We start from the raw sequence: 21,843 nt of genomic DNA, 5'->3' as shown, positions 1-21,843 counted from the left end.
CTGCTGTTCCTTGTGAATGTGAATGACCTCTCACTTAAAGTTAAGCAAGCGGAACTAGTACTTTTTGCAGATGACACGAGTGTTATACTAAATCCCAACCCAGAAAAGGCAGCAGAGGATATTGTTAAGGATGTCTTTCAAAGAATTATTAAGTGGTTCTTAGAAAATAGACTCTCCCTTAATTTTGAAAGAACTCATTATATCCAGTTGTGTATACCGAATAGAGTCATACCGACAATTGATGTAGCATATGAACAGGGCTTAGTTAACAGGGTAGATTTCTCCAAATTTTTGGGTGTCCATATTGATGACAACTTGAACTGGAGGAACCATGTTACTGAGCTTGTCAAACAACTAAGTTCAGCTTCTTTCGCTCTTCGTATAATCGCTAGTCTTGGTAATAAACAGATCAACCTCCTAACGTACTTTGCATATTTCCACTCAATAATGTCTTATGGAATAGTTGGGGTATCTCACCACTTAGATATAAAGTATTGATTGCACAAAAGAGAGCAGTGAGAATAATAATTAGTGGTGTTCACCAGAGGACGTCATGTAGGCACCTTTTCAAGGAGTTAGGTATTTTAACTGCACATCAGAGTACATATATTCGTTAATGAAATTCGTTACAAATAATCCATCTCAGTTCGCGAAGAACAGTGATATTCATACGTACAACGCTAGAGGGGAAAAATGACCTTTCCTATCTGTTATTGAAGCTGTCAGTTGCTCACAAAGGAGTACATTATTCAGCAACAAAAATGTTTGATCATTTGCCCAGCAACATAAAGTGTCTGGCAGGCAGCAGATCAAGTTTTAAATCTATCTTAAAATCATTTCTTTTGGACAACTCCTTCTACTCCATGGACGAATTTCTGTTTCAGAAATGGTAAAAAAATATTGTACTTCTAAATGTAGTTGCATGTGTAGAACTAAAAATTTCAGTAATATTAACATTAACGCTATTCATGTGTGTATATATATCTTGTAATCTGACTTGTTCCATATCATATCGATAAAATAATTGGGAAAATGATCTTCGGAACATGACATAACCAAAACTAAACTAAAACAAACCTTCGAAAGTACTGTTATTTTTGTTGCACCTACTAAACTGATAGTATCTTTTCTTTACACTTAATTTCAGCGACCCATAAGACTGCCCTCTCTAACAATTTGAAAAGGGTCCTTTTCTGTCTCATTTACGACTAATCGCTTGCACTCACGAATACGCGACACACTCTATTTCTAACTACAGTTATTTTCTTCCAGTTTTCACGATAAATGACAGGTACAGAGCATGCGACAACGTTTAGATAAATATTTTGGTATTTGATTGTTGCTGTGCTGGGAAATCAGTCCTGTAGCCTCACTGCTTCCAGGCACTGCCGTATTTTCTCGCTTTTTTTCAAAATCAGGCGTACAGTTAAAGATGTGCGTGTTGTACATTGATTTCAGATTTTCTATGGTTGAAGACTAGCACCAAGATATTATATGGGCGCCGAGTTTAGAACGCAGTGCGTATTGCCATTACTAGTAAGCACGTCACTCACGTATACGTCTATATCTCATATACCATTTTATGGTGTGTGGCGGAGAGTATTACACCCATCTAGCTGGTGTCTTACCGTTACTACATTACCTCCATCAGAACGTGCGACGAGAATCATTTCACAAACTGAAGTGGGATTCATCTGTGAAGAGCACTTTTCTGCCCTGCGTTCGTTCATATTCCACTCTCAATGTTTGTGACTCTTTAACAAGCGAGCCCGTGTCTGCCCTGACGACGATGCCATCTATTTGTCATACGGGCAAATCACGTTAGCCTTCGGTACACAGCGTGTCAGAGGATTGCTACTCCCGAGGCTGCAGGTGTAAGCTCTGAAGACAATTGTCTTGCAGACGTCGTTGGATTTCGCGATTTCGCAGCATAGTTAAGAACAAACATTGCTCGTGTTGCGAAGCAGTTACTTTCTGTCGACCTTGTAGGGTGCTTAGATGCAAATTTTCTGATGCTCTGGAGTGTTGTCAAAGCCTTCAAATGAAGCGTTGTGGCACATCGCGTGAAGAGATTGTGTTCTGTACTTCGCCTGGTTCCTGGCTTTTCAAGATTCCACACTGGAGAAGAGCTCAAATGGTACATTTGTGCCATCGTGTTGTAAGCTTTGCGAAGAGACTACGCTCTGCTCACAACGACAGGAGTCGCGACTGTTATCTAACGGATGCAGTCCACTGTTTGTCACTGTACTTAAATCCACTGCTCATGTGAAGCACAGAATACTCCTTTTCTAAATACAGAGGGGTCCAAAAAAGTGTATCCACTGTTTAAAAGTCCATAACTTGCAAACTAATAGACGGAGTTGTCTCATTTTTGGTGAAAGTGTAGCTTAAAGTCCAACTTAAAGATATCAATGTAGGTGTTAGAAATGGTCACCATTAACAACCACACACAAACGATGCCTCCGAACTGCAGCAGGAACTACTGACTGCAACGTGTTCAGTTGGATATTTGCACATGAATGTACGATGGATTCTCGAAGTTCATCCAATGTGCGTGGCTTTTGTCGATAAACGACGTCCTTTAGTGTTCCCCACAGGTAAAAGTCCAGAGGGGTTAGGTCTGGGGAACGTGGTGGATACTCCACAGCACCTCTACGGCCTATCCATCTTCCTGGTAGATTTTCGTCGAGATACGCCCTAACACGATTTTGGTAGTGGGCTGTGGCACCATCTTGTTGAAAGTAAACTCTTCCGTCTACATACAAGTCTCGGATGGCAGGTAAAATGGATGTCTGAAGCTTCTGAAGGGACACCTCACCGGTAATTGTGCCGTCAAAGAAGAATGGCTCAATCAAGCACCGGTAAGACAACCCACACCACACATTTACTCCTGGCTAATTCACGGCTTTGTCTACATGGACGTTCGGATTTTCGGCGGCCCAGTAGATGCAATTGTGGCGATTTACTGTATCATTGAGTTTGAACTGTGCCTCCTCAGACCACACAGTCATCTCTGCAAACTCTTCATCGTTGCGCATCATGTTAGTAAACCACTAGCAGTACTCCATTCTACGATCTGGGTCGTCCTCGTTCATTGCGTGTAGCAATCGTGGGATGTAGCACTTCCACTTTGCTGTCTTCAAAATTCGCCGAACACTTGAGCGACTCACTCCAGTTTCACCGTCACACTGTCTCACAGACTTCTATGGTGAGCGAGTGAATTGTTGTAACAGACGACGGGAGTTAGCTGGGGTTGTTACTGTTACAGGTCGTCCAGATCGTTGTTTGTGTAAATCTTTAACACAACCTTCGGCTTCAAATTTGTCTCGAATACGACGAATCGTTAAACGTGTCGGTGGCTCTGTTTGATACTCATTTCGCCATTGCCGTTGAACCTCATTAATGTTTTCGTACTTAAAATACCATCTCAAAACTGACTTCCTTTCATCGAATGTAAGCCTTGCGCCAGCATTGTTTACTCGAGTAACTAGGTGCAACTAAGAACAAAACACTGACTACCTGGCGACTGTCATCTGACGAAACAAAACAACACAATACAACGCTTGTGTGGCGACTGCCGGAACTACAAACTATTACACTACCAAAGGTGAGACAACTCCGTCAGTTATTTTGCCAGTTATGGACTTTTAAACAGTGGATACATTTCTTTGGCCCCTTCTGTAGATGGTAGAATTTTAGTTTTTGGGGAAATTCTGTGGCCTCGCTTTTTCTCCTTATATTTCCCTCTTTTCCCGCTTATGCTCCACTTTTGGACATAATGGTATTCGATAATTTTATAACGTTACACTTTCAACTACGCCATAATGTGTGACGTCTGTACGATTTCAAAGAGGTCTCCGCGGTTTCACAAATTTCGAAAGGACTGTACCTGCCGTATAGCGGCAAATATGTGCGTTGATATTGTTGAAGAATGTGGTGGCGTGTGCTTAAATGCTAGCGAAGACGCAGTTTTGTTGCAGTTTGATGAGAAATTACACGACAATTAGGACATGTACTTCATAATCCATAGCCTGCAATCCACTGTGAAGTAGATGGTAGAGGGTATTACCAATTGTCCCACATATTAGAGTTTCTTCGCAACCCTACTCTCTTACAATGTGCGGGAATAATGACTGGTTAGATGCCTCTGTGCCAGCTGTAATTCGTCTAATCTTTTCTACACGGTCACTACGGGAGACATATGTAGGGGGCACTAGCATATTCCTAGATTCCTCAATATATATTGGTTCTTGCAAGTTTGTAACTAGGTTTTCTGTCAGTGGGCGTCTATCTTCGTGTCTCACAGTTCGAATTTTCTATTATTTCCGTGACTCTCCGCAGTGAGTCAAACAAACCTTGCAAACGTTGCTGCTCTTTTTCGGATACTTTCAATATGCTTCGACTCGAGGTCCCCCTTGCGGTATGATTCTACTGCCAATAGTTATAATACACTACTTGCCATTAAAATTGCTGCAGCAAGAAGAAATGCAGATGATAAACGGGTATTCATTGGACAGATATATTATACAAGAACTGACATGTGATTACATTTTCACGCAATTTGAGTGCAAAGATCCTGAGAAATCAGTACCCAGAACAACCACCTCTGGCCGTAATAACGGCCTTGGTACGCATGGGCATTGAGTCAAACAGAGCTTGGATGGCGTGTACAGGTACAGCTGCCCATGCAGCTTCAACACGATACCACAGTTCATCAAGAGTAGTGACTGGCGTATTGCGACGAGCCAGTCGCTCGGGCACCATTGACTAAACGTTTTCAATTGGTGAGAGATCTGGAGAATGTGCTGGCCAGGGTAGCAGTCGAACATTTTCTGTATCCAGAAAGGCCCGTACAGGACCTACAACATGCGGTCGTGCATTATCCTGCTGAAATGTAGGGTTTCGCAGGGATCGAATGAGGGGTACAGCCGCGGGTTGTAACACATCTGAAATGTAACGTCCATTGTTCAAAGTGCCGTCAACGCGAACAAGAGGTGACCGAGACGTGTAACCAATGGCACCCCATACCATCACGCCGGGTGATACGCCAGTATGGCGATGACGAATACACGCTTACAATGTGCGTTCACCGCGATGTAGCCAAACACGGATGCGACCATCATGATGCTGTAAACAGAACCTGGGTTCATCTGAAAAAATGACGTTTTGCCATTCGTGCACCCAGATTCATCGTTGAGTACACCATCGCAGGCGCTTCTGTCTGTGATGCAGCGTCAAGGGTAACCGCAGCCATGGTCTCCGAGATGATAGTCCATGCTGCTGCAAACGTCGTCGAACTGTTCGTGCAGAAGGTTGTTGTCTTGCAAACGTCCCCATCTGTTGACTCAGGGATCGAGACGTGGCTGCACGATCCGTTACAGCCACGCGGATAAGATGCCTGTCATCTCGACTGCTAGTGATTCACGATAGGCTACAATCCGACCTTTATCAAAGTTGGAAACGTGATGGTGTGCAGTTCTCCTCCTTACACGAGGCATCACAACAACATTTCACCAGGCAACGCCGGTCAACTGCTGTTTGTGTATGAGAAATCGGTTGGAAACTTTCCTCATGTCAGCACGTTGTAGGTGTCGCCACCGGCGCCGACCTTGAGTGAATGCTCTGAAAAGCTAATCATTTGATTTGCATATCACATCATCTTCTTTCTGTCTGTTAAATTTCGCGTCTGTAGCACGTCATCTTCGTGGTGTAGCAATTTTAATGGCCAGTAGTGTATATTCAAATCACGTGTGAGTTTCCGTACGACCCGTTCCAAATAGTTTCCAGAGTTGGCATTTAGCACATGATGTCACGTCCACCACAATCCTCCTAGTCAACTGGTGGATGATTAAAGTCTCTTCCAGTGATGATAGTATGGTTCGGGAACATATGTAGTAGCAAGCTAAGGTTTCCTCTAAAGTTTTCAGTTAGATCTTTGAGTGAGTCTGGTGACGGATACATGGAACCTGTTATATATTTTTACCAGCCCTTTACAATGAGCATTACGTAAACAATCTCTCATGTAGCTTCTCTTTCTATGTCACTGGATTTCTGTTTATACACTACCCCCATTTTCCATTAGCCTACCCTTTCAACATACGCTAAGGTTTACGCAAAAACCTTACGAATCCGAAGATGGTAGGACCAACAGGAGATGTACATGTGAGAAAGGAAGCGTGCATAAATGAACGCAGAGGATTTTCTGATGTTTCAGTTGCTTATGTCAACAGTGAGGACAAAGGAGGCAGTGCAGTTGCTACAGGAACGGTAGCCGTGTGGTGTGCATGTGTATAAGGTTTTAAGACTGTCGCCGTGTAAGACGCAAGTTTGCCAGAACGAAGAATTACGAGTAATAAGTAGACCTTTCAGTAATCGGGAATAGTCAATAAGGACAGTGCCCGGGTATGCGAGCCCGAGAAATAAAGCATTCTCGGGAAAAGGATCACAGCGCGAAAGCAGACGTGTTTTTTACCATTTGTTAAAGACGTGTCTCTGGTCCATATTTCTCTGACAAGAGAGCTAGCCAGGACGGTGTGCTGTTCACAGACATCTTATGAGTTGTGCCGGCCTACATCTCAGTCAATTGATTCTCCCAGTGGCGGCGGTAGAAACCGTAGCCATAGACAGCATCGTAACAGCTGTGTTCGTGAAGGTTTGGCTCCTGCCTTATTTATCACCTGTCATGTTAGGCGGCAAGCAGCTTTGGTCACTTAATAAAGGAAACTCTTCGCAGCATAGCTTCATTCCTTTTTCTACTGAAAATATTCCAGGAACGAAACTTGGTTAGAGTCATTTTTGTACTGTTACTATACAAGGAATCGCTCTGTGGCGTCCGAGTGCGTGAATTTTCAGTCACCCTGTATATTGTGTTCATAGATTTTCAGATACCTCGAAGAAAACAGTTTGTTGGCAGACCACCTAGAAAGTTCAATGATTAATTGAAAATGATTATATTACATTTGTTTGTCCTCTCCTGGAATATTTCTGCGCAGTATGGAATCCTTACACAACATTTCGAAAAGTTCAAAGAATGGATATTCGATATTAAATATCTCGAAGTAGGGGAGAGAGTGTCGCAGTTATGATAAATGAACTGGAGCCACAATCATGGAAACAAAACTTTTTTTCATTGAGGTGAAATCTTTTTCTGAAATCTCAGTGGACGAAGTTCTCCTGCTACTGCCCAAATGTTTTTTCTGCCATTTGAGGAAGAAGAGTTATCATTGCGATAAAATACACTGCTGGTCATCCAAATTGCAATACCAGGAAGGATTGCAAATAAAGAAATTTTACTTATTGTACATACATGATGTGTCATAATTGATGGCGTGAACATAAGCAGTTGAAAGTACACGATTATACAAACAAGGAAGTCTCAGTATATATACGTCTGCAAACGAACCGACTTTGTGGTTCCTAGCCTCGATTCCGTGTAAATGTCAATCCAGTTAGGAAAAGGTAACAATACCGTACAACATTGAAAAAAATTGTTAAAGATACTTTGGTAGAAGCGCAGGTGTTTTGAATCAACACAACTGCTACGTGGCTGTACCCGTAGTTAAAGGAGGTGTTCAAAGTGCCGTCTTTGTGCCCAGATGGAGGTCTGTACCCGTCACCACAACGAGTTTCGAATCCTTTCAGAGACGCTGAATCATATCCAAATTCCTGACAAGTCTCTGCTCCAATTTTTCAACGGTGTTAACCGGAGTGGCGTACACTATAGCTTTAAGGTGGCCCCACACATAGAAATACATGGGTATGAAGTGTTTCGCAGCAGAGTCCCTGCATAAAAATTTCTCGGTTCACTTGCCGCGTCAAATTCAGATAAATTCGGAGGGGGGGGGGGGGGATGGCGTGGGTAAGGAGAGAGTGGTTATTTGGAGGGGAAACTATGGAGATGATAGGTAGGAGGTGAAGTAGATAGTGGGAATACAGACATTAGGAAGGACAGTGGGTGAGGAGGAGTAATGGTGTGTGGGGTCAGTGGGTGGGCTGCCAGTGGCACAATTCATAGCTCTTCAACCGAGAGACTGTATAAAATAAAACGTGAAATACGTAAAATATGGGGATAAACGAGGAAGTGTAAACATGAGAATGGGAAACAATGGGAGTTGTAACATACCAAAAAGGGGTAGTTTCACAAGGCACGTTTACATAAAATCCATATATAATTAAAATGACGCTCAATGAAGACGTAGCACATAAACACTGGCAGCACGAAGAGCACAATTAAAAATGGCGTTCACAGTAATGAGAGCCACATGGAATGACGACACTGAACACTTATATTACATACATAGCGAGAACCAAAACACGACAATGTAATGCGATTAACAGTGGAAGGACCTGCCGAGGGGGGGGGGAAGGAGGGGGGATCGGTCAGAGAGAAAGGAGAGAGAAAAGATAGAAGGGGGCTCAGCAGAGGGCGGGGGGGGGGGGGGGTAGGAAGGGGCGGAAGGGAGGAGCTGGTAACACACCAAGGGGCAGCAGACAGGAAGTTTGGGGACAGAGCAGCCTAGGAGGCAGTGCAAGGACTGGGAAAGGAGAAGTGAGAAGGATAGGGTGGTAGGAGGGAAGAAATAACAGAGGGGGAGGAAAAGAAGAGAGAGCACTGGGGAGAAATGGAGGGGAAGAGGAGGGTCAGTGTTGGAAGGAAGGATAAATATCAGGGCAAAGCACATCATCTGGGATGGGGACAAACTGGAAGTTTCTTTGGGAGAGGAGGTGGAGGGTGTGGAGATGGAGAGAGGGTGGGACACATCGGTAGAGGCGCAGCAGCAGGCAGGGAGTGGAGAGGAAAGGAGACACCAGGGGGTGAGGGGGATCAAGCCGGCAGTTAGTGTAGAGGATATGGATGTGTTGAAGAAAAAGAAGGAGATGTGGGAAGGGGATGAGATCATAGAGGATCTTTGTGGGGGACGAGAGACAGATACAGAAAGTGAGGCAGAGCACATGGCGTTCAAGGATTTTGATGGTATTATAGAATTTAGGAGGGTTGGAGGTATGTGTGACACTGACATAACAGAGAATTGGTGGGGGGGGGGATCAAAGATTTTTAAGTATGAAGGGTGGTGGAAGGATGCAGTACCAATGTCCAGCCAGAAAGTAGTTTCAGGAGGCCGAGTCTATTGTGGGTTTTTCATTGAAGGGAAAGGAGATGGGGAGTCCAGGTGAGGTAACAGTCAAGGATGAGACTAAGGTATTTCAAAGTGAGTGTAAGTTGGATAGGAGGGGGTGGTAGGTCCTATAATGAATGCCTGGATTTTGGAAGGATTGATTTGAAATGGCTACTGGTTGCACCAAGTGATACACTGATTTAGGTGGGTTAGAGGGAGTGCTGGGACCGCACGGCCACCGCGGCCGGCCCAGGAAGTTTCATCTCGTAAACGGATGGATTGCGGACCTGTGTTTATCGAGGTTTTTTGCTTCTAGCATCGGCCTCTTTCATCTGTATGCGCTTATGACGTTAATTATGATACACTCTGTATTCTAAGATGAATACATGATTACGTTTGTATGTGATTTGGGGTATACAGGATACAAAATTTAGTACACACAGCTACCGCGTCTAGCAAAAACATTGGTTCTAAGTCCACTGGTTATCGATTCGAACTGGCTGAGAAGTCTAGGGCGCTGCAGTCATGGACTGTGCGGCTGGTCCCGGCGGAGGTTCGAGTCCTCCCTCGGGCATGGGTGTGTGTGTTTGTCCTTAGGCTAATTTAGGTTAAGTAGTGTGTAAGCTTAGGGACTGATGACCTTAGCAGTTGTCCCACAACATTTCACACACATTTGAACATTTTTTTGATTCGAACTGAGCTAGAAAGAAAGATAAGAGTATGTCATTCCACGCTACTTTATGCTCTCTATCCGAGGGATCATCAATAGCAGTGTCTGGCGAGCGGTGACGTGTCAGTCTCTCAGTAAACCATAACCAGATGTTCAGTGGGTAAGAGATCTGCAGAACGTTCTGACGAAGTCAGAAGTCGAACATCCTCTGTATGGAGGACAGCATCATGATACGGTCTTGCATTATCTTGTTGACAGAAAATATCATGTAGACTTCGAATGCAGACCACTAAATGGTTCAAATGGCTCTGAGCACTATGGGACTTACCAGCTGAGGTCATCAGTCCCCTAGAACTTAGAACTACTTAAACCTAGCTAACCTAAGGACATCACACACATCCATGCCCGAGGCAGGATTCGAACCTGCGACCGTATCAGCCGCGCGCTTCCGGACTGAAGCGCCTAGAACCGCTTGGCCACAGCAGCCGGCTACAGAGCACAGCCATCGCCCTTAACACAGCAGAAATTTAATAGATGTTGTACAATTTACGGCTGTCGAAGCAGAAATGATCGTTTTGAATACCCAGTGGCACACCATACCATCACGCCAGGTGCCGGGCCCGTATAGTGATGACGAATGGAATCTGGCAACGTTCGATCTCCTAGACGGATTCATCCTTGTTGGTGCTGTGTGCAAGATCACGACTCGTGCCTCTCCTGTGTCCAGAGTTGTCATTAGGTGGCCCCTCTTTGCTGCCGCCTCAAGGGAGGCCGCAACAATGGTCGCTGTTGCTGCAGACGTCGTCCCATTGTACCTACGTACACTCGTTTTGCTGCAAACAAGAGCTTTTCTTGACTCAAGATGCGTAACGTGGCTTTACGATCCTGTACAGGTGAATGAACAATATGTCAGTGCCGCGCGGGGTTGCCGCGCGGTCTGGGGCGTTTGTCACGGTCCGCGCGGCTCCCCCCGTTGGAGGTTCGAGTCCTCCCTCGGGCATGGGTGTGCGTGTTGTCCTTGGAGTAAGTTAGTTGAAGTTAGATTAAGTACTGCGTCAGCTTAGGGACCGATGACCTCAGCAGTTTGGTCACATAAGACCTTACCACAAATTTCAAATTTCAAAATATGTCAGTCCTCTCGGACGCTAGTCGCTCGAGGTCGTTAAGCTGCAGCACGGCGTGAAGTATGGCCATTCTGGACCCATTGATTACGTATTCGCATGACAGTCGTGGGACAGAGGCCGACTCGAGGAGCAATATTGCGGAACGACAAACCGCAGTCGGATAGACCAAGATCGTACAGTTTTCGAATTCCGACACACGCTGATAGAAGTTTCTCCTTCGTACACAAGTCATAACACGATCCTCCCACAAAGAAACAACATTGAAATGAAATTTTTGAATGGGAAACCCACTGTGTAAGTTTTCTTTATGCACAGAATGAAGATGGCGTTACTCCTATCTACTTCGTGAAAATTCACGTCCTTTAGACGTTTGTTGTTTACCGCCTTCATGAAGTTACAGTTTTAACAGCGAGCAGAGTAAGATAGATCAGAGCTCACACAGAAAGTTGTAAGCGTTCATGTTTCCCAAGCGTTTTCGAGAGAGGAATGTTAGACAGATGGTTTAAAAGCGATGTCTTGCATATTCTGAATAATCATATAGGTGCATATGTGGATAGATACGTGAGGATAGTATCGCTGTAGTAACTTCAAACTGCCGTTTTAGAGTGTGATGCTGTATTTTTCTTCGGTCGCGACGAAAATAAAGCTATATCAAACCATTCAATTACAACATCTCTGTAGTAAGTTTAGATGTCCTAATTCATTGAACTATTGTTTATGACGATTACTTTATATATAATTTTTTTTTATTAGGTCTGGAATGATTACTACCAGCTATTAGCAACACACAATTAAATTACATTTATTATATTTTTAAATTTAAGTTCGAAGTGCTTAGAAGTTTTTGTACCCAAATTTCCGATTAATATCTTTGATATTACTTTTATCTTATGTACTTCTGCGTGTAGAGCGGTTCTGTTCATAGCATCTAGTGCACGTACGAAAACATCCACAAAAACACACAAAAGGCCCACCATTTAGAGGCAGATGTGATCAACGCAACTGCCACGTGTATGCCTGCAGAGATGTGACAGATTGATAGCGAGAATTTAAACATGTGGAGAACACTGTTATGTCATCCTAAAGACAAAAAAACACAGAAAAACAAAACACAGATGCTAAATAAGTTGTGAGAACTTGAATATTAGGCTCTGAAACCTCCAAACGCATCATGAGAATAAAAATATTATTTTTTAATTTTTTCCTTTACATTTCACCAGGAAGGGACGAGACCAGACACTACTATTTGCTTGATCATTAATGAACAGTATTACAACAATTATCTAAGGACAGTGCTAATTTATGGCACAAATACTGGCTTAATAGACTGGATAAGAGTATAATCATGCATGGGCCTCAGGATACCAGTCTACGAGACAACAGTGAAAGTATTGTACACCTTTCGGAGATGGGATTATTTTTCGTAATCTCTGTATAGTCACCGCATGTTGTATTAATCATGCACCGAAAGGGATAAAAGAAATGTTCATGCAGTATTCTTCACAGGAATAAGCGTTACAGGCACGATTTTACAGTGGAAAAGTGCCACTGCGAGACAGAATCCATAGGGGTTGTTGAAAATGTTGGACGTAGTTATTAGACAGTGTACCTGGGGAGCACAGGAAGCTGATAGAAAAGGAGATAATGGAAAGATATTGGTGAAAGAAGGAAAATGAAGAGAGAGAACGGAAGAAATCTGTGAATGAAAGGAAACATAGTGACAAACTTGAAATGCTGCTGTAGAAGCGCCAGCGTGAAAAATAGGTTCTCGTTATCAAGGTCTTTAATTTTGCTTCTGTTGAACATTCGTCATCCAGTATGACGTAATGGGTTTTATTACTCAAAAATTCATGGAGATAGTAGCATATTCATATGATAGTATCTTTGTCACTAACCAACGGCCTTCCCGCAGTGATAACACCAGTTCCCGTTAGATCACCGTAGTTAAACTTTGTCGGACTTGACTAGTACTTGGATAGGTAACCGTCATCGTCTGCCGAGCGCTGTTGGCAAGTGGCGTGCACTCAGCCCTCGTGAGCAACGGCCGTGAGAGCGGTATGCTAACCACATACCCCTCCAAATCTGGATGCAGTGACACTTATGGGCTGAGGGTGACACGGTGGTAGGTCGGTACCCTGGGACCTTCAAAGCCTGTGGGGACGGAGTATCTCTGTCATTAGTCGACCACGCGGTACAGCGTCAAAGACCTTTCGGAAATCTTGCAAGAGACAATCTACATGTTTACCTGTATCTTTGGTTTTCACAGTATTATATATGAATAAAGCAATCTGTGTTTGACGCAAGTGGTCTTTCCGTAGCGATTCTTTCAGAGAAGCTTCGTCCGCCCCCCCCCCCCCCCCCCCCAGAAAAACTTAGAATAAGATCTAGGATCTTGCAACAGACGGGTGACAGCCATATTGGTCTGTAATTCTGTGCGTCTGTTCTTTTACTCTTTTTGCAAACGGCAGCGACCTGCGCAAGAGATTATCGCTAAGTGTGAGCGAGGAAAGAAACTGGTTCCTTATGTCCTCGCTGTAAAATTCAATTGTAATTTCGTCAGGGCTTGATGCATTTCTTTCCCTTTGAGTTGTCTTAACCGTTTTTCAATAACTGTCAAAGCATCTCATTTGTGGGTCTGTGCGACAGTCGAACATTACTATGGAGGTATCTTCACGTGCGAATAGATTTTTAAATGCTGAATTTAATATTTATGTTTTCTGATTTATCTGTAAAATGGACTTATCTGGGAAGAACAGGCCTACTGGGTTGCTGATCGAAAACAGGTCAACTGATTAGATGACTGACATTTTCCATACCACTCCGCGAGTATCAAATGGTCCACTGAACGTGCCTGTATCCAAATTTCTGGCAAATGGGAGCGTTTTTAAGGCGTGGGGCGTGTTTGCAGGCGATGATTAAGACGTTTGGTGGCCTGAGGCTAGCCAAGGTTCCTTTACAGTATCGCCGCCTTTTTGTGGGATGAATGCATTCGGTAACGTTACACGTTTTCTCACGTCATTTCTTTTTCAAGATGGCAACGTACCTAGCCACTGCATCTATTTTGTGTATGAATAATTTGGCGAATGCAGCTCTGATTTTAACAGCTCATTTGCACACCTAACCGACTAAACCTCAATACCATTCAGCATTTGTTCGGTTTCGTGGACTAACTTATCTAGTCACTCGACACATCAACTTCTGCACGAATATTGAAGGCTATACCACAAGATCAGTGTCGGTATTGTGTTACATTGCTGTCATGTCGGATGACTGCAGTGCTGAAGCCGAAATGAGCAACTATTCGGTATTAGATAAGCGGCTATAATGCCGTATTGTTATTACTTATGTGCACTGTCTATATCAGTGAAAGACCTCAAGTATTGGCTGGAAGAAAAACTTAAAACAGAAACAAAATTATAACGTTGCAAATAATTCAGAAGATAATATTTAAGCAGAGCCATTTAATGCGCCATATATATTAATTAATTTCAGTGAAATGATAGTTAATTTAGTTATGCATTCAGTTTCATTTTCTTAATTAATGTAATAATTAATTACTGAGTCAACTGAACGGAACGTGCAAATCTTCAACGCAAATCGGATATAATGTTGCAGTAGAATAAATCCAACTTACGGCACAATTAAGAATAACTCCAGCGAGTACGAGGTTAGAACCTTTCCAGCCGAAGGTTTCTAGCAGTATCGTAGCAACTGGCGCAAATGCAAATGTGCCGAAACCAGAGCCGCACACTGCAATTCCAGTAGCCAGCGACCGTTTGGTCTCAAAGTAGTATCCGACGCATACTACCGCTGGCAGGTAGATCAGTCCAAATCCAATGCCTGCAACAGGAGAGCAATCAGCACTGACTAAAGTAAGAACAAAACAAAAGACGAAGAAGAAGAAAGGAAGCAGGAGCATGTTTTGTCGATTTGCGGTAATATGCGGTCAGCTGGAAGCAGTAAGCTTCAATGCCTTCACGTTTAACATGCGTTCTATTTAAATGCAAGTTGAACGTAAACAAACAGTAACACATTAGCTGACAATTAACTTTATGAAGTACTACAGTAGGTGTTTGGAAAATGTAATGATATTTTTTAACCAGTTTTTCACCGAATTATCTCAAGCGGGAAGTAAAGGAAGAGAGTATATTATTAATTATGTGGCGCTAACTGATGCAGAGTAAGTGTGTTGGTCGGGACAATGAAGCGTAAAGAGGCCTAAACATGCTGAATTGAATTTTTCTGTTTGTTTCTTCGTCTGTTGACTGTAAATGTATATTTATGTAAAGCGCAGCCGATTGCGGACAAAAATAATGTTTCCATGCAAATATCGTTGTCCAAAAAGTATAACACATCACAAAGAGGTGGAACTCATAGGCGGAGCTCATGTGGGACTATGTACCTTCAGGTCGTGATCCTTTCTTGTTTTTGCTACGAAAATAATAATGTAAATAATAACTGTGTACATTTCACTTGTAAGGTAAACTGTACTTTTTTTTCTGAAATAAAGTGAAAAGGAAGAGAGAAAGAATGAAACGTTACACATTCTCTGTTGCTTTTACGTATAGGTTCCTTAAGAAATTTCTTTAGTTGGTGTCAGTTTAAGAGTGATTCAACAATATAGCATCTATTTACATGTACGGTAATCTGGAGATATGGGAAATTAAAAAAGAAGAATGAACTATTTGTTCCGTCAGACCATGAAACAGCGTCAGAGCAGATTTCAGGACGGTTGTATACAGCAGCGAATTTCAATTGGGTTCTTTTCGCTGCTGTACCTAAAATTCGTATTAAGTACAGTATACTAAAAAATGAGGCAAATGTAATCTGTAATGTTACTGATTACCTGAAACAACACTCTCTGACAGTATTTACGAACGACAGTCGCTTGTTATGTACAGGGTGGTCCATTGATCGTGCCCGGGACAAATATCTCACGAAATAAGCGTCAAACGAAAAAACTACAAAGAACGAAACTTGTCTAGCTTGAAGGGGGAAACCAGATGGCGCTATGGTTGGCCCGCTAGATGGCGCTGTCATAGGTCAAACGGATATCAACTGTTTTTTTTAAATAGAAACCCTCATTTTTATTACATATTCGTGTAGTACGTAATGAAATATGAATGTTTTAGGTGGACCACTTTTTTCGATTTGTGACAGATGGCGCTGTAATAGTCACAAACATATGGCTTACAATTTTAGACGAACAGTTGACAACAGGTAGGTTTTTTAAATTAAAATACAGAACATAGGTACGTTTGGACATTTTATTTCGTTTGTTCCAGTGTGATACATGTACCTTTGTGAACTTATCATTTCTGAGAACGCATGCTGCTACAGCGTGATTACCTGTAAATACCACATTAATGCAATAAATTCCCAGAATGATGTCCGTCAACCTCAATGCATTTGGCAATACGTGTAACGACATTCCTCTCAACAGCGAGAAGTTTGCCCTCCGTAATGTTCTCACATGCATTGACAATGCGCTGACGCATGTTGTCAGGCGTTGTCGGTGGATCTCGATAGCAAATATCCTTCAACTTTCCCCACAAAAAGAAATCTGGGGACGTCAGATCCGGTGAACGTGCAGGCCATAGTCACAAAACATGAAACATGCTACTCTATACCGCTTCAACCGCACGCGGGCTATGTTACGGACATCCATCATGTTGGAAGTACATCGCCATTCTGACATGCAGTGAAACATCTTGTAGTAACACCGGTAGAACATTACGTAGGAAATCAGCATACATTGCGCCATTTAGATTGCCACCGATAAAATGGGGGTCAATTATCCTTCCTCCCATAATGCCGCACCATAAATTAACCCGCCAAGTTCGCTGATGTTCCACGTGTCGCAGCCATCGTGGATTTTCCTTTGCCCAATAGCGCATATTATGCCGGTTAACGTTACCGCAGTTCGTGAATGGCGTTTCGTCACTAAATAGAACACGTGCAAAAAATCTGTCATCGTCCCGTAATTTCTCTTGTGCCCAGTGGCAGAACTGTACACGACGTTCAAAGTCGTCGCCATGCAATTCCTGGTGCATATTAATATGGTACAGGTGCAATCGATATTGATGTAGCGTTCTCAACACAGAGTTTTTGAGATTCCTCATTCTCGCGCAATTTGTCTTCTACTGATGTGCGGATTAGCCGCGACAGCAGCTAAAACATCTACTTGGGCATCATCATTTGTTACAGATCATGGTTGACATTTCACATGTGGCTGAACTCTTCCTGTTTCCTTAAATAACGTAACTATCCGGCGAACGGTCCGGACACTTGGATGATGTCGTCCAGGATACCGAGCAGCATACATAGCACACTCCCATTGGGTATTTTGATCACAATAGCCCTACATCAACACGATATCAACCTTTTCCGCAATTGGTAAACGGTCCATTTTAACACGGGTAATGTACCGCGAAGCAAATACCGTCCGCACTGGTGGAATGTTAAGTGATACCACGTACTTACACCTTTTGTGAATATTTCAGCGCCATCTGTCACAAAGCGAAAAAAGTGGTTCAACTAAAACATTCATATTTCTCTACGTACTTCACGAATATGTAATAAAAATGAGGGTTCCTATTTTAAAAAAACGCAGTTGATATCCGTTTGACCTATGGCAGCGCCATCTAGCAGGCCAACCATAGCGCCATCTGGTTTCCCCCTTCAAGCTAGACGAGTTTCGTTCTTCGTAGTTTTTTCGTTTGATGCTTATTTCTTGAGATATTTGGCCCGGTCACTATCAATGGACCACACTATATATTTATAATGTATTCATAGTGAAAAAAAAATTCCGCGCAAATGGTTAAGAGGACGCTTCCTAATCACAAGTCACATTGATAGACCGTAGCGAAGAAAGAAATAAAAGTAGAGAAAGCTGATATGAAGTATATTTGTTCAGAAGCTCAAAGTGTAGAAGTCTCCTATGCCGTCTCTAATACTGTTGTACGTCCAGCAAAACTGAAAGGTACCTCACGTCTTACGTATGTGTATTCATTAGTCTTAACAAGATATAATACATGTTATAACTGTGGACGCTAAAGCAAGTGATGAAGGCCTAAAATAATTGTTTACTGACGGTTTTACAGGTGTGCACCAAGAAAACAATTAAAATATTTGTATATGACCACTTAAGAAGACACTTCCTATAATAAAGCACGACACAAAATGGGCCAGAACACGAAATACGCTGCCATTAAAACAAAAGGACTCTAAAGGATAGAAATATAACTATTTCTGCATGTGGCTTTAGTTCAGTTTGAAGACAGTAGTGACGAGGTTATTATTCAGTGTCATGCTCTGGTTTAGAATTAAAAATTTGTGCATCGACTTCTGAGGCTTTAAAATGTTAGAGACTGCCTAAAAAACTTTTCAAAATGAATTTCTACAAATGTTATGTAAGGAATATTCTCTTACTAAATCACTTCTCAATGCATCTTATCGTCTCAACGAATCATATTCAGTATATTAAAACAGGAAAATATAATAGGGTTTGTGGTTCAGAATATCAGATCATGTATTTGAGCCATGAGGTACGAACTGGTGGAGATTTATGAACTCGGTGTGCCGACAACGTTCAGGAATTTTCTGAACTCACAGCCCAAATCTAAGTTACAACGCTTTAGTCTCTTCTCCAGAAGGCACTGTATCATTCATTTTGACCTCAGTGGCCTGTTGATAGCTGCATGGTCGATCAGTGAAATGCGTCTGTGAACGACGTAGGCCGCTCGACCATACTAGACCAAAGTGTAAAATCAAGTAAAATGCGCATTGCAACACGTTGGTGATCCACCCTACAAGCACTGGTCAAAATAAACCAGTCGCACCATGCATCATTCTCCTACGGAATACTATTGCCTATATGATTCAGAAGTGTCATCACAGTAACTGTTGCAATAAAAGTCAATGACCAGTCATTAGCGCTCTTCACATAAAATAGAGACGAGTGTGGTTAACATTTATTGAAACAATGATAAGGTACAAAATCGAAAGGAAAGAATTGAACAAAATGAATAACACAGATGTATAGAAGATCGTAAAACATTAACATTTAACACAGATAAAAACGACGCAGAATAACTGTCGATAAATCTATGACAAAATGGCAGGGCAAACACATTCGTAAAAGCACACGTCAGACATCATACACGGAGCGCTACCATTCCTGACAGAAGTGGCAGATTTCGAGGGTGATTTTTGCGTGTGTTCAAATGGTTCAAATGGCTCTGAGCACTATGGGACTAAACATCTATGGTCATCAGTCCCCTAGAACTTAGAACTACTTAAACCGAACTAACCTAAGGACATCACACAACATCCAGTCATCACGAGGCAGAGAAAATCCCTGACCCCGCCGGGAATCGAACCCGGGAACCCGGGCGTGGGAAGCGAGAACGCTACCGCACGACCACGAGCTGCGGAGTTTTGCGTGTGTTTTGTACCCCGTGAGTACGAGGAGAGATTTAAATCTTAGCTTTGTTTATATGTTGTGTTCAGCGCTTTAACCTTCGAGGTTATTAGCGAAGAATCAGCCTTCATAAAATAGATCTACCGTTTTCTGACATTTGAATGCGAACTTTGTCTCCATACACTACATCTGTCCTTCAGTTAACACATACACTGTTGAAGTCTTGCATGACGAGTGGTTAATGCATTCACTTATTTACGCAGCGATGACATCTCGTAAATTACAATATAAAATGTGCTAGTGAATACAGTGGGTGAGTGGCATGGTATTTCTAAGAGACTAGAATATATGTGTACACAGAGGACGCAGGACCCGAAAACAGCATTGAAGAATGGGTCGAGTTGACGCATCTTCGACTGTATTGAAGCCGGACTATAAAAGAAGTTCAGAGAGTGATTCAGTCACCAGACAGAATCTCGTCTTTCCTGCCAGTTGCTGATTAGGTCGGCCATCACCGAAGGAAATACAAACAGTTCACGAAGCTCTCTGCCGCGTAAGTGCGAGTGGTTTCATGTCACAGAGAGTAATAAATCATTCAAAATATGTTTTGTACCACCCACAAATGGGCGAACGTCTGTGGAGTTAGACTGAAGTAGAGTATCGAATGAAATAGCAAGACTTACGAATTTAAAAAGTAGCTCAATTGCGAAATAAGAACATACCGATAACCAAAATAAAAGATATCGGTTCGGAAGTTCGCAACTTTGCACAGCTCTGAAATCAATATCTTCTACTAGGAAATACTCTATACTGAGTATTTTAACGTGCTTTGGTTGTCCTTGGCATACTGTTCACAAGTTGGTCGAGATGTTAATGCTCGAACCTGTCCAGTTCTTCGTCTGTGCCCCTCCCGAAGTCATTGAATGTGTGAGGAGAGTTCTTGCGACGACGCACTATGAGGTCCAGCTGTTCCCAAGCATGCCCAATCGGGATCATGTCAGCAGATACCACAGGCCATTCCATTCGGTTGATTCCAGTCTCCTGGTGAAAAGTGTTGACAAGTTGGGCGCGGTGTGTCTCTGTAATATCGTTTTGAACGAAGAAGCCACGGCCGAAAAAATGATTGCAGGGCTGGTCAATAGGTTGGTGAATCCTGTCCCGATACTGCACAGTCCTCAAATTCCCTCGATAGCGATGAGCGATGAAAGGAGGCCAGACATTCATGCATGAGACCGGTCCAAAACATGTCTGACCCGCCTCCCTGCTGAACCCTTGAGATGCGAAGTGGTACTTGCCCGATTGTACACTGTCCCACAACGCTTATGAAGTGTCAGACAAATCCTATACTCGTAGGTGAAGAGAATCGAACGCCATTGATCTAGGTTCAATTTCAGGTGCTCCCTTGCCAACCTTTCTTTGCTCGCCAAAGTGCTGAGGGATACTGTACGTAACGGACGCCTAGACACGAAATTGATCGTGGGGATACGACTGCACACTGCGTGTCGACACAGTCTTCCCAGCTGCTTCAAAAAAGGTGGTGCGCAGGTCTGCTGCATTCTTCTCGTGCAACGTACGAGCCGTAATACGTAGGTAGTAACCAGCAGCTGTTGTTGATCCGGGGTGACCACTAAGAGGCAACTCTTCATTGTTTCGTATCTCATGATAAGCTTAAAATAGCCTTTCGAGGCATATTGACAGACTGACACTGTACATAAGCCGCATTGTTCCGTGCACGGTTGATCACACAGAACTGTACTAGAGACGCAGGTTTACCTTTTCCTTCATACACAGATACGCAGCGTTCCCTTGTGTTCAAAAGAGATATTAAGAAAGAGATTTCCAGGGAAAAAAGCTAACTATGCTAATATGAATGTGGTGGAAAACGTTTTTTGGCACTTTTGTATCGACTGCTACAATAGAAATTCTCCTGACATGCCGAGCTACGCCCAAGCAATCCAGTAGACAATAGTTACCTACCGGAGCAGTTCAGGACGGCTCCTGCAGCTAAAAACCGCATTAAGTAATTTAAATATATACACTGGCTGTAATGAATGGCCAGCCGTGGTGGCCGAGCGGTTCTAGGCGCTCAGTCCGGAACCGCGCGACTGCTACGGTCGCAGGTTCGAATCCTGCCTCGGGCATGGATGTGTGTGACGTCCTTAGGTTAGTTAGGTTTAAGTAGTTCTAAGTTCTAGGGGACTGATGACCACAGCTGTTAAGTCCCATAGTGCTCAGAGCCATTTGAACCATTTTTGTAATAAATGAACTAATGAGAGTAAAGGTGTAGTGATAGTGGTCACAGAAGCAACAGACGTCACAGTTGAGTTATTAGGTGGAAAATGAGGTTCTGATCCGTGTTGCTGACACTGTGGCAACGGTGACAATAAATTTCGTTGCCGCGTTGGAACACGCGAGGGAAGATTAGAGGAACGATGGCACACATAGTATGGTATCGAGGATCTTTCTTCCACAAAATCTGCTAACGGAAGAGAGTAATAGTTTTTGGGAATT

At 43.0% G+C, this 21,843-nt stretch overlaps 1 protein-coding gene across 2 annotated transcripts in view; it reads right to left on the bottom strand.

Moving 5' to 3' along the window:
* Positions 1–21,843, bottom strand: part of LOC124721452 (monocarboxylate transporter 3-like) — a 430,925-nt gene that overhangs the window by 59,189 nt on the left and 349,893 nt on the right. For both annotated transcript variants that reach the window (XM_047246436.1, XM_047246437.1), the window contains exon 4: positions 14,545–14,750. In XM_047246436.1, coding sequence (XP_047102392.1) covers positions 14,545–14,750 — 206 coding nt within the window. The remainder of the gene's footprint in view (positions 1–14,544; positions 14,751–21,843) is intronic.

The sequence above is a fragment of the Schistocerca piceifrons genome, chromosome X (genome assembly GCF_021461385.2).
Source record: "Schistocerca piceifrons isolate TAMUIC-IGC-003096 chromosome X, iqSchPice1.1, whole genome shotgun sequence".
Taxonomy (NCBI): domain Eukaryota; kingdom Metazoa; phylum Arthropoda; class Insecta; order Orthoptera; family Acrididae; genus Schistocerca; species Schistocerca piceifrons.
The sequence above is the reverse complement of the archived record's forward strand: the minus strand, read 5'-3'. Positions and strand labels throughout refer to the sequence as shown.